Here is a 12,135-nt window from a genome sequence, read left to right as displayed (position 1 = left end):
TTTTTTCTCTTTCTTTTCCATTACTGCACCTTCCTTCTGTTTGACTCCCTACCAGTTTGGAAATGACACAGTATACTCCTTTATCATATACCCTAGCATGTACACTTAAACCACTAAAGTCTAAAGTCAGTCAAAATCATTACTATCTTCTGGAATAAAATAAAGACTTTAGAACGTGTTATTAACAATAAACCTCTTTATTTGTATGTTACTGTCATCAAATGTTTTTGTTCTCTACATTTTGACTGTTATTAGAAAGAGTTATACATAGAGAAGGAGAGAGAATCTTCCATCTGCTGATTCACCCCCTGGATGACCTAAATGGCCAGGGATGGGCCAGGGATGCCAGGGACCAGGAGCTCCATATAAGTCTCCCACATGGGGGGCAGGGCCCAAACACTTAGGCCATCTTCTGTTCCTTTTCCCAGGCCGTTAGCAGAGAGTCAGATCCTAAATGGAGTAGCTGGGACAGAGACTGGTGCCCATATGGGATGCTGGGGTTGCACGTGGTGGCTTTACCTGCTATGATACAATGCTGGCCCCTCTACATTTTTAAATCCCCAAATATTTATATTTATGTTATATACAGTCGGTGTTTAGAGCTGCCTACATTTATGACTTAGTTTGATTCTTTCAAGCTCAGACTTTCCATATATGACCAACTTCCTGCCCCCTGAAGTACGGTACAGCCGTCCCAATGAGTCAGGAAAAGGCAAGCGTTCTGTCTTTGTCTTCACTGTCCCACCTAGTTTTGTTGAGAAAATGTATACTGAAATGCACAGACACTAAGTGTGGAAAGGATGACGTTCTGACAAATCTGTACATCCTCTCTGATCCTATCAATCAACGTCAAGACCATTTCCAACACCCAGAAAGATCCCTCTGTCAATCACCCCCTTCCACCCCAAGTAAATGCGTTCCTGCTGTCACCAAATTACTCTTGCCTGTTCCCAAACTTCACATAAAGAGAACCATACTCTATATGTCTCTCTGCCGCACTGGGCTTCTTTTTTTTTTTTTTTCTTTTTATTTTTGACAGGCAGAGTGGACAGTGAGAGAGAGAGACAGAGAGAGAAAGGTCTTCCTTTGCCGTTGGTTCACCCTCCAATGGCTGCCGCTGCAGCCGGCGCACCGCGCTGATCCGATGGCAGGAGCCAGGATCCAGATGCTTTTCCTGGTCTCCCATGGGGTGCAGGGCCCAAGCACCTGGGCCATCCTCCACTGCACTCCTTGGCCATAGCAGAGAGCTGGCCTGGAAGAGGGGCAACCGGGACAGAATCCGGCGCCCCGACCGGGACTAGAACCCGGTGTGCCGGCACTGCAAGGTGGAGGATTAGCCTATTGAGCCACGGCGCCGGCCGCACTGGGCTTCTTTAACTCATTATACTTTTCCTTTTTTTTTACATTCATACATGCAGTAGAGATTCATACATGTTTAGCTCTATGCATAATTTAAAAAAACTGCCAAGTATTCCATTGTATAAATGCTACAAATGTGGCTGGCTTCTGATGTAGGTTAGGTTGCTGCCTGCAATGCAGGCATCCCATACTGGAGAGCTGGTCGCTCTGCTTCTGATCCAGTTCCTTGTTAATGTGGCAGAAAAGGCAGCAGAAGGTGGCTCAAGTGCTTGGGCACCTGCCACCCACGTGGGAGACCTAGAAAAAGTTCCTGGCTCCTGGCTTCGGCCTGGCCCCGTCCTGATTGATATGGCCATATGGGAAGTGAATCAGCAGATGGGAGATGTCTGTCTCTCCTTGTCTCTGTCTCTCCCTGTCTTTCTTTAGCTCTGCCTTTCACATACATACAAAAATAAATAATTCTTTAAAAAAAAACACTGCAATTTGTTGATCAGCTCTCTGGCAGATGGAAATACAGGTTGTTACTGGTTTTTGTCTACTATATATTACAGATGTTATAAAAACTCATGCATAAATCTTCTTAAGAAATCACAAGGGAGCCTCAAAAAGGTCACAGAAAATAGAATTAAAAAAATAAGTTTACTTTGGTGCCAAAATTTTGTAATCCATTTATATAAGGATGTTTTCATTTTTCTTAGGTAAATATACAGGAGAAGAACGGCTCGACTGTATGATACTTGCATGTTAACTTTGTAAGAAAATGCGACTGTTCCATTTCATACCGCCACCAGGAATGTGTGAGTTCCAATTACTCCACATCCTTAATAACACTGGCTAGCACCTAAGTTGAACCATTCCTGAGGGTGTGCATAATGGTTTTAATCCATGTCAAATTTGCATTTGATTTACAATTAGTTGATTCTAAACATTTTCATAAAATTACCAGCCATTAGTTCATCTTATTTGTCACATGTCCAAGTATTTTTTTTAAAAGATTTATTTATTTGAGAGGCAGAGAGATAGGGAGGGAGAGAGAGCAGTAGCCAAGTCTTCTGCCTGCTGTCTATGAGGCTGGTTGTCTTTATGAATTAATATATATAATGATTCAGATACAAATACATTTTCTCCCAATATGGTAGGTAGACGTTTCATATTTTGATCAAATCCAACCACTCAGTTTCCACTGAGTGGAGCTCTTTGAGGTTCCTATTTGAAGTCCCCCCCCCCCCTTTTTTTTAAGATTTATTTTACTTACTTGAAAGGCAGAGATACAGAGAGAAGTGGAGAGAGAAGTCTTCCATACACTGATCCATTGGTTCATTCCTCAAATAGCCTGGGGCCAGGCCAAAGCCAGAAGCCAAGAGCTTCTTCCGGGTCTCCCATGTGGGGTACGAGGGCACAAGCACTTGGACGATACTCTACTGCTTTCCCAGGCAGCTGAGACTCAAACTGGCACCCAAATGGGATTCCGGCACTGCAGGAAGGGGCTTTAACCCACTGCACCACAGCACTGGCCCCTACTTGAAGTCTCTTATGAGATAAGACTCTTCATTTGTTCAGACTCTTGAGCTTTGTTTTTGCTACAGTTCGTTGTTTTTTTTTTTTTTTTTTTTTTTGACAGGCAGAGTGGACAGTGAGAGAGAGAGACAGAGAGAAAGGTCTTCCTTTGCCGTTGGTTCACCCTCCAATGGCCGCCGTGGCCGGCGCGCTGCGGCCGGCGCACCGCGCTGATCCGATGGCAGAAGCCAGGAGCCAGGTGCTTTTCCTGGTCTCCCATGGGGTGCAGGGCCCAAGCACCTGGGCCATCCTCCACTGCACTCCCTGGCCACAGGCAGAGGGCTGGCCTGGAAGAGGGGCAACCGGGACAGAATCCGGCGCCCCGACCGGGACTAGAACCCGGTGTGCCGGCGCCGCTAGGCGGAGGATTAGCCTATTGAGCCGCGGCGCCGGCCCTTTGCTACAGTTCGCTTTAATGGCTCACTTAACTTGTCCCTAATTTTTACTCTATGTATCCCTTTCTTTGCTTTTCCCAACTTGCTGATGCTTCTCAAAAATTGTGAAAAATGGGAGGAGGGGTTTGGATCTGTAAGTCAGTCCATATCAGAGTGCTTGGTTCGAGCCTCAGCTCTTCTGTTTGTAATCCAGCTGCCTCCTAATGTGTAGCTTGTGATGCCGCACACAATGGTGTAAGCACTTCAGGTACATGCCACCGGTGTGGTAGACCTGAACTAAGTCTGGGCTTGCAGCTCCAGGCACTTGGGGGGTGAACCAGAAGATCTCTTTCATCTCTCTGCTTTTCAAGTAAAATGGAAATAAATAAGTAAAAAATTTCAAAAAATTAAAGTGTGATTAGCCAGTATTTGTAATATCCTTTTGTTTTCATTTTTTGATTTATATACGGGAAGAAATTTCATGTATTCATACGTACAGTTTTAAGAACATAATGATACTTCCTACCCTACTCTACCTCCCTCCCTCCCTCATTGCCATCCTCCCTACTCTTTCCTTTCTTAATTTTCTTTTAATTTATGCAATGACATACTTTTTTTTATTTTAAAGGTTTATTTTTATTTACTTGAAAGTCAGAGTTACACAGAGAGTGGAGATGCAGAGAGAGAGAGGTCTTTCATCTGATGGTTCACTGCCCAAATGGCTGCAACAGCCAGAGCTGCGCCGAACCAGGAGCTTCCTCCGGGTCTCCCAAGCAGGTACAGGAGCCCAAGGACTTGGGTCATCTTCCACTGCTTTCCCAGGTCACAGCAGAGAGCTGGATTGGAAGTGGAGCAGCTGGGACTCGAACCAGCGCTCATATGGGATGCCGGAACTGCAGGCAGCAGCCTTACCTGCTATGCCACAGAGCCGGCCCCATGACATACTTTCAATATACCTTATAATCAGAAGCATAACCCTCTGCTAAATAAAGAATTCAACCAGAAGTAAGTAGAAAAACAACTATTCCTCAGGAATATAGACAAGGGTCATAAACAATAATCATTCTCAGGATGTTAATTTTTCTCATATAGATTATATTACTTTGTACCACAAATCAGGGAAAACATGATATCTGTCTTTGTGGGAATGGATTATTTCACTAAGCATAATGGTCTCCAATTGCATTCATTTTGTTATGAAAGACATGGTTTCATTCTTTGTAATCACTTTGTGTGGGAGGATTGGCCAGGCAGTTAGCTATATTTCCAAAAATTACTTTTGCCTGTAGTCCAATTCCTCCCATACATTTACAATAATATGCACCAATATGATAAGTGCTGAGACTATGACTGTTTAACTTTCATCTGTGTATGAAAAGGTAAGAAGATTTGCAATGGTAAGATTTGTATGAGGGACCAGCGCCATGGCTCTCTTGGTTAATCCTCTGCCTGCGGTGCCAACATCCCATATGGGCACCGGGTTCTAGTCCTGGTTGTTCCTCTTCCAGTCCAGCTCTCTGCTGTGGCCCGGGAAGGCAGTGGAGGATGGCACTAGTGCCTGGGCCCTGCACCAGCATGGGAGACCAGGAGGAAACACCTGGCTCCTGGCTTCGGATCGGCACAGCGCAGGCCGTGGTGGCCATTTTGGGGGGTGAACCAGCGGAAGGAAGGCCTTTCTTTCTGTCTCTCCCTCTCACTGTCTGTAACTCTACCTCTCAAATAAATAAATAAAATCTTTTTTTTAAAAAAAAGGTTTGTATGAGAGTAAGAAAGGTGTGTTCATACAAAGTTTTCAAACTGGCAGGATTTTCTAAAGGGAAAAAAAATAAATAAAAAACAAAACCCCCTAACCCCAAATTCGTAAACCAAAAAAACTGGCATCAGATGACCTAGAAACATTCTAATTATGGAAAAAGTTATCTGAACATTGCAACTTGTGTGGTTTTCAAGCTTTTACTTTGTGATACTTCAGTAGGTTATACAAAGGCGGCCATGGGCCAGTGTTGCACAGTTGCACAGAGTTGCCACCGCTCACAATGCCACACTGGAGTGCCAGTTCAGGTCTTAGCGTCTCAGCTTCTAACCCAGTTTTCTGCTAATGCACCTGGGAAGGCAAAGGAGGATGGCCCAAGAGCTTGCCATCCAAACGTGGGAGACCCAGATAGAGTTCCTGGCTCCTGCCTTTGGCCTGGCTCAGCAAATGTAAGATATCTCTCTTTCTAAGGTGATGCTTTGCCTTCCAAATAAATAAATTTTTAAAAATTTTTATTTATTTTTTATTTTTTTGACAGGCAGAGTGGACAGTGAGAGAGAGAGACAGAGAGAAAGGTCTTCTTTTGCCGTTGGTTCACCCTCCAATGGCCGCTGCGGCCAGCACACCGTGCCCATCTGAAGGCAGGAGCCAGGTGCTTCTCCTGGTCTCCCATGGGGTGCAGGGCCCAAGCACTTGGGCCATCCTCCACTGCACTCCCTGGCCACAGCAGAGAGCTGGACTGGAAGAGGGGCAACTGGGACAGAATCTGGTGCCCTGACCGGGACTAGAACCCGGTGTGCCGGCGCTGCAAGGCGGAGGATTAGCCTAGTGAGCCGCGGCGCCGGCCCCAAATAAATAAATTTTAAAAGATTATCAGTCTGGTAGTTACGATCAGCATTTATTTTTTCAAAAATTTTTAAACTTTGCTGTATTTATTTTATCCATTTATAAACACACACACACACACGTTTTATTGATGAACCGTTTATAGTTACAGCCACTTTTTTCCTGTTTCAGAATTCACACACTACATTGGCAGACAATGGCATCGTGATCACACTATCATCTGATATCTAGTGCAGGTTTAAATTTACCTAATAGTCTAAGAATCCCTTCAGAGCTTTTTCTTTTAAACCATGGTCTCACCAGGTTTCAAGTCTTGTGTTTTATCTGGTCTTTTTCATCTTTTTAGTCTAAACCAGTTCTCCCCACCTACCTTTTTCTTTATGACACTGGCTTCTTGGAAAATGAGCAGCAATTTAAAGAAAAAGAAATTAGAGTGTACATAGTTAAGACAAAGTATTGTTTTGAAATGTATTTTACATAAATTGTGTGAAACTATTTCAACTACTTATGTGTAATTTTGAAATAGGGAAAAAAGACTCCTTAAGTAAATGGAAAGCTGAACAAAAATTTGGCACAAACTAGTTTCTCAGTAAAACCCGTCTTAGTCTTTATTTATCCCACTCTGGATGACTATTCCAGACACATTAATGTATTTAAAATGGGGGTGCCATCCAATGCCTTGCTAAGTCAACACGTAAGGTTTCTGGGCCACTCTGTTTTCCTAATATCTGAAAATGTCTTAATTCAGAAACTCATCAGACCAAAGCTTTCAGACAAAGGGCTTGCAACCTTGTACACCATGAATCAACACTGTAAGTTGAACTTACTGCTAAAATGTTGGGGAAAAGACAAAATGAACAACTGAGAGGTAAAACTATTCCAGATGCTGACCTTTAACAACTGGAGTTTCCATCTCTGAGACAGGTTCTGACTTTTCTTCTCCATTAGACTCATCAACTTCTGCCACTGTGGTTAGCTCTGGCTCACTCTTGTACAGTCTATAGTCTGGACCCTTGAAAGGAAGACAGGCAATTACAAAACAAAACAAAAACCCCCAAACCTTACCAGTCTATCCTAAAACGTCTACCTCAAATCAAACCCCTGTCAGCTCTCTTGGATACATAACTAACTAATTCATCTGTGACAACTAAACAGGAAATAAGCAATCTGAAAGATCTGTAAGTGAAACTTTTTGTTTTATAAATTCAGAGCCGTCCCTCCTAGGGGCAGTCACCTTTTTACCATGGTGTAACTGAGGTATACAAACACTCCCCTTAGAAGGCCGTCTGAGTACGTGAAACACATATTGCCCTAAACTCCTGGCAGAGAACATTTTATTGCTCTCAAGATCAGCTCTACTTCTTTAAAAATTCTCTTCTTTTGTTTGCTGTGTCTTTAATTCATTTGCCAATTCCAAGCCTTTTATTTCCAGTTTCCAAACGAAACATCTTTCCTAGGACATGGCCACATCTGTACTTCAGTTTTTCTAGGTTTTCTTGGAGTCAGTGCTCATGTCTTAGCCCTTTTACCTTCCTAGTAACAACTCCTTTAGTTCTAATCTAAAATGCAATTTGGCCTCCAGCATCCTCAAACAGTGTATTTAAAATCAGGTTCCTTTAACATGTGCAAAGTAACCACTTTATGAAAATATGAAAAAATTCTAAATAAAATGATGAAAACATTAAAAAATGACAATGATAAAACAAGAATAGGGAAAAAAATTGAAAAAGTAAAAACAAAGAAAAAAAAGCACTGGTGATTTTCAGAAGCTTGAATGTAAAATAAATTAATTTTCAAAAATGAGAGGGTAGATACGACTGAGTATTCTGTGGCTATTCCAGCCACTTACACAGTGAGATCCATTTCTTGGATATCCTTGAACTTGATGAATCTTCTTCTCTTCAGGTAGATGCACTGGGCCCCTGCTATAACAGAGCAAGGAGCTGCTATCACTGGGCAGAGGGGGGATTATGGGAGGCTGCTCTGTAAAGTCATAGGACCGAGGAAGTGGAGGACGAGGTGGGACTACTTCCTCTTCCTAAAGATTGTAGAATAGTCACCTTATTTAGATAAGCAGATTGAATTAAGCATATCGAAATTCTTTGCAATGGTATATTAACTTAAATTCACTTTAAGATACTTAAAGGGATACTGTCAAGCCAAGTCTCATGCTGAAAAGTGAAAGTAAAAACTTCTATGCCAGCCAATATAGCTAGATTTTAAATATAGCTCTATTTTTTTCCAAAACACAGGTTAGCTTTACATGAAGCTCAACATGGGAACAGATTACTATTTGAAGCTAAGAGCTCCCTTTCATTTTAAAAATAGAAGAATTAAAAAAATTTACTATTATTTTTTCAATTTTTGAGAGAGAGAAAAAAAATTTATTTTTCTTTGATTGACTTTTATACAAATTCAAGACCACAAATTCCTCTAATTAGGTTGACAGTATCTCTTTGTAGTGGCAGATTCTTTACACTATGTACAACATACTGCTAACTTATTGATCATCTCACAAGTTTTTACAAAGCAGAAGAAAGAATGATGAATATTCAAATTACTTTGATTAGAAAAAGTACAACAATGTTAGCATTCTAACACAGATGAAAAGTAGTGAGTTAAATTCTCGTGCATCACGAAAGGGAAGAAAACCACGTTAGAGCACCAAATGACTGAACCAATGGAATTTCAAGATTAAAACAGTAACTCTTCAACATATTTAAAAACATTTTTTGCCACAAAAATGGATACGACTTAATTACAGTTAGAGAAACAATCCAGGCTTACCTCATTTTTGTACTTAACTGTTGAGAAAGGTTTTGATCCTGCCATACCTATTTAAAAAATATTAGAAAACATAACTATTTATATAAAACAAATTTCTCAAACTACAGAAAGAATCATTTATTTTAAACGAATCCTTCAGTTTCTAATCCTTCATTTATGAATGGTTTTGGAATTTGAAACTAATTACATTTAAAAATACAAATTAAGATATTTAGTTTGAACAGAATATGGGGAAATGGGTTTTTTCAATCACTATTGTGCTAAATCTAATCTACTCCTGTAGGTGAGCAGTCTGGCCTTACTTTTGGAAAACGTGTGCTCATTTCTCACTTCTTGGAGTCTATGAGATTCACAAATGTGTGTCCAGCTGTATGTGCAATAACATCCACTACAGCACAGCCCATCACAACACTAACAACCTACCTACATGTCCATCGGCACAGACATGGATAAATCACAATTCATCTACTCAAGGGAATCCTGGGTAGCCATTATTGTACTACACTGGAGAATAACACACATTGTGGAAAAACAGGTTTTTGTTGGGGGGAAAGGGAATCCCTAAAGCCAAAACATTGAGTGTGTTCAGAGTTACACACACAGAACAATGATTAATTTTGCGTGGGTATGGCTGGCACATTCCACTTGGATGTACTACTGTGGTCAGTGATCAGAGGATAAAAGGCAAAGCGCGTTTACCTGTTTCTGCAGCACCTCTCTGCTGCTTGTGTTTACTTAACCCCTCCATGACATCCTGAATTCTCCAAAGTTCTTTCTGAATCTGTGCACGTTGAATTCCCGCTGATTCAGTCTACCAGTAAAAATGGACAGATCTCATATAGGAAAGTATCTTTAAAGTTCTAAATTCCATTAAGTATGTATTTTAAAAATTAGAATTGCATCGGATAGAATTTTAAGAATACTTAATATGATTTCTGTGACTCTATTTTACGACTCCAGTGGCAAGGACAAAAGATAAAGTGATGGGGCTGGCACTGTGGCATGAGTAAAGCTGCCACCTGAGACGGCGGCATCCCATATGGGCGCTGGTTCGAGTCCTGGCTGCTACACTTCCTATCTAGCTCCCTGCTAACATGCCTGGTAAAGCAGCAGAAGATGGCCCAAGTGTTTGAGCCCCTGCACCCACATGGGAGACTTGGAAGAAGCTCCTGGCTCCTGGCTTCAGCCTAGCCCAGCCCTGGTTGTTGTGGCCATTTGAGGAGTAAACCAGTAGATGGAAGACTTTCTCTGTCTCTGTCTCTCCCTCTAACTCTGTCTTTCAAATAAATAAATAAATAAATCTTAAAAAAAAAAAAAGATAAAGTAGAGAAAGAATTTAACTTTTCAGATTTAAAAGTACTATTTTAACACTTTGAAAAAAGTTTTGCCTTATGTTATTTATGACCCCAGGAGGACACACACAGTAGAAGAAATTAAAAATGAAAAACAAAAATCTCACCCCCCACCCCAAAACTGTAACAGCAACAACTTCCTTAGGAGGAAAACAAAGCAACAGAAAGGTATAATATTTTGGTAAAGCACACACAGGACACAGTACTACCCACTACCTATGGTTTTTTTTTTTTAAAGATTTATTTATTTATTTGAAAGTTAAAGTTACACAGTGAGAGATGGAGAGGCAGAGAGGGCGGGGGGGAGGGAGAGGTCTTCATCCGCTGGGTCACTCCCCAATTGGCTGTAATGGCCAGAGCTGTGCTCATCCAAAGCCAGGAGCCAGGAGCCTCCTCTGGGACTTCTCACATGGGTGCAGGGACCCAAGGACTTGGACCATCTTCTACTGCTTTTCCCAAGTCATAGCAGAGAGCTGGATGGGAAGTGGTGCATCTGGGACTCGAACCAGCACCCATATGGGATGCCAGCACTGAATTCGGCAGCTTTACCTGCTACACCACAGCGCTGGCCCCTACCCATGGTTTTAAGAATCCACTGGGGACCTTGGAATGCATCTCCTGTGGATAACCAAGTACTACTAGTAGTTTCCTAAGTTATATGTCATGGAGGAAAAAAAAAAAAGAAAAAGAAAAAAAAAAAACGGAGGAAAGAAGGGAGGAAGAAAGTAAAGAAGGAAAAAGGATAACTAACAAAATATATCCAGATGAATTTTGATTGATAGGATTAAATAAATGCATTTGAACAGCAAACTTTCAGTGGTGGAATTTATTACTGCCACTTTTATTTTGTTATATCCACTTTCTTACTTTTAATATCCTATACCATATCTTCAATCTAAATAACCCTAATTGATTATTTGGGTTTCCTCTAAGACTATTAAACTGTGTTGCTATTCTTGGTAAAGTACTGAATGATCTAGAAAAACATTTTCTTTCATTGTCTCTTTTTGATGACTGTAGATACTAGAATATAATATTTCATAAGTATGCCAAAAAGTCATCTGAGAGGCAGAAATAAGTTTCTAACTCAAAGTCCAGAAGCTTAAGAACTATGAACTAATGCTGCTTCAGAAAGGCATTACAGGGGCCGGCACTGTGGCGCAGCAGGTAAAGCCTCTGCCTTCTGGTTTGAGTACCGGCTGTTCCACTTCTGATCCAGCTCCCTCTAATGTGCCTGAGAAAGCAGCAGAAGACAGCCCAAGTCTTTGCGCCCCTGCACCCACAGGAGAGACCTGGTAGAAGCTCCAAGATCCTGGCTTCAGATCAGCCCAGTTCCAGTCATTATGGCCATTTGGGGAGTGAACCAGTGGATGGAAGACCTCTCTCTGCCTCTGCCTCTCTGTAACTTTGCCTTTCAAATAAATACATAAATCTTAAAAAGAGAGAGAGAGAGAGAGAGAGAGAGAGAGAGAGAGAGAGAGAGAGAAAAGTATTGCATATCCTTTAGTCATCCACTTTTCCAAGCCACAGGCTGGAAGTATCACAACAGAAGTTCAAAATATTTCAAAAATATCCACACACTGTGTGGAATTCTCACACAATGTCCAAACACACTGAGAGCCCAGGGATGTGATTAGTGGAATATAGGAAGGGAAGATCAACCACAAAAATCAGTGACTTACAACTCTGTATAGAATATGTAGGGGCTGGCACTTTGGCATAGAAGGTTAAAGCCTCTGCCTGCAGTGTCAGCATCCCATATGGGCGCTGGTTCTAGTCCCGGCTGCTTTACTTCTGATCCAGCTCCCTGTTAATGAACCTGAGAAAGCAGCAGAAGATGGCCCAACTGCTTGGGCCCCTGCATCCATTTAGGAGACATGGAGCTCCTGGCTTTGGCCTGGAACAATCCTGGCCCTGTGGCCACTTGGGCAGTAAACCAGCGGATGGAAGATAAATTTCTCTTTTGTTTTGTCAGCTTCTAGCTCTCCTTCTTTGTAACCCTAACTTTCAAATAAATAAATACATATTTGAAAAATATTGAAAGTCCATTAAAGAAAAGAATATGCATTACTTTTGTAATAATTAAACATATATTACTGGTGATCTG

The 12,135-nt window shown here is 41.6% G+C and overlaps 1 protein-coding gene across 42 annotated transcripts in view; it reads right to left on the bottom strand.

Moving 5' to 3' along the window:
• Positions 1-12,135, bottom strand: part of PLEKHA5 (pleckstrin homology domain containing A5) — a 265,114-nt gene that overhangs the window by 22,332 nt on the left and 230,647 nt on the right. For 26 of the 42 annotated variants that reach the window (XM_051850805.1, XM_070048507.1, XM_051850800.1 and 23 more), the window contains 4 exons: positions 9,376-9,487; positions 8,677-8,723; positions 7,739-7,927; positions 6,781-6,901 (listed from right to left, as the gene is read on the bottom strand). In XM_051850805.1, coding sequence (XP_051706765.1) covers positions 6,781-6,901; positions 7,739-7,927; positions 8,677-8,723; positions 9,376-9,487 — 469 coding nt within the window. The remainder of the gene's footprint in view (positions 1-6,780; positions 6,902-7,738; positions 7,928-8,676; positions 8,724-9,375; positions 9,488-12,135) is intronic. The other 16 variants (XM_070048487.1, XM_070048491.1, XM_051850810.2 and 13 more) reach the window with 1 other exon arrangement.

This window comes from Oryctolagus cuniculus, chromosome 9 (assembly GCF_964237555.1).
Source record: "Oryctolagus cuniculus chromosome 9, mOryCun1.1, whole genome shotgun sequence".
Taxonomy (NCBI): Eukaryota; Metazoa; Chordata; class Mammalia; order Lagomorpha; family Leporidae; genus Oryctolagus; species Oryctolagus cuniculus.
This window is presented reverse-complemented; position numbering and strand designations above follow the sequence as displayed.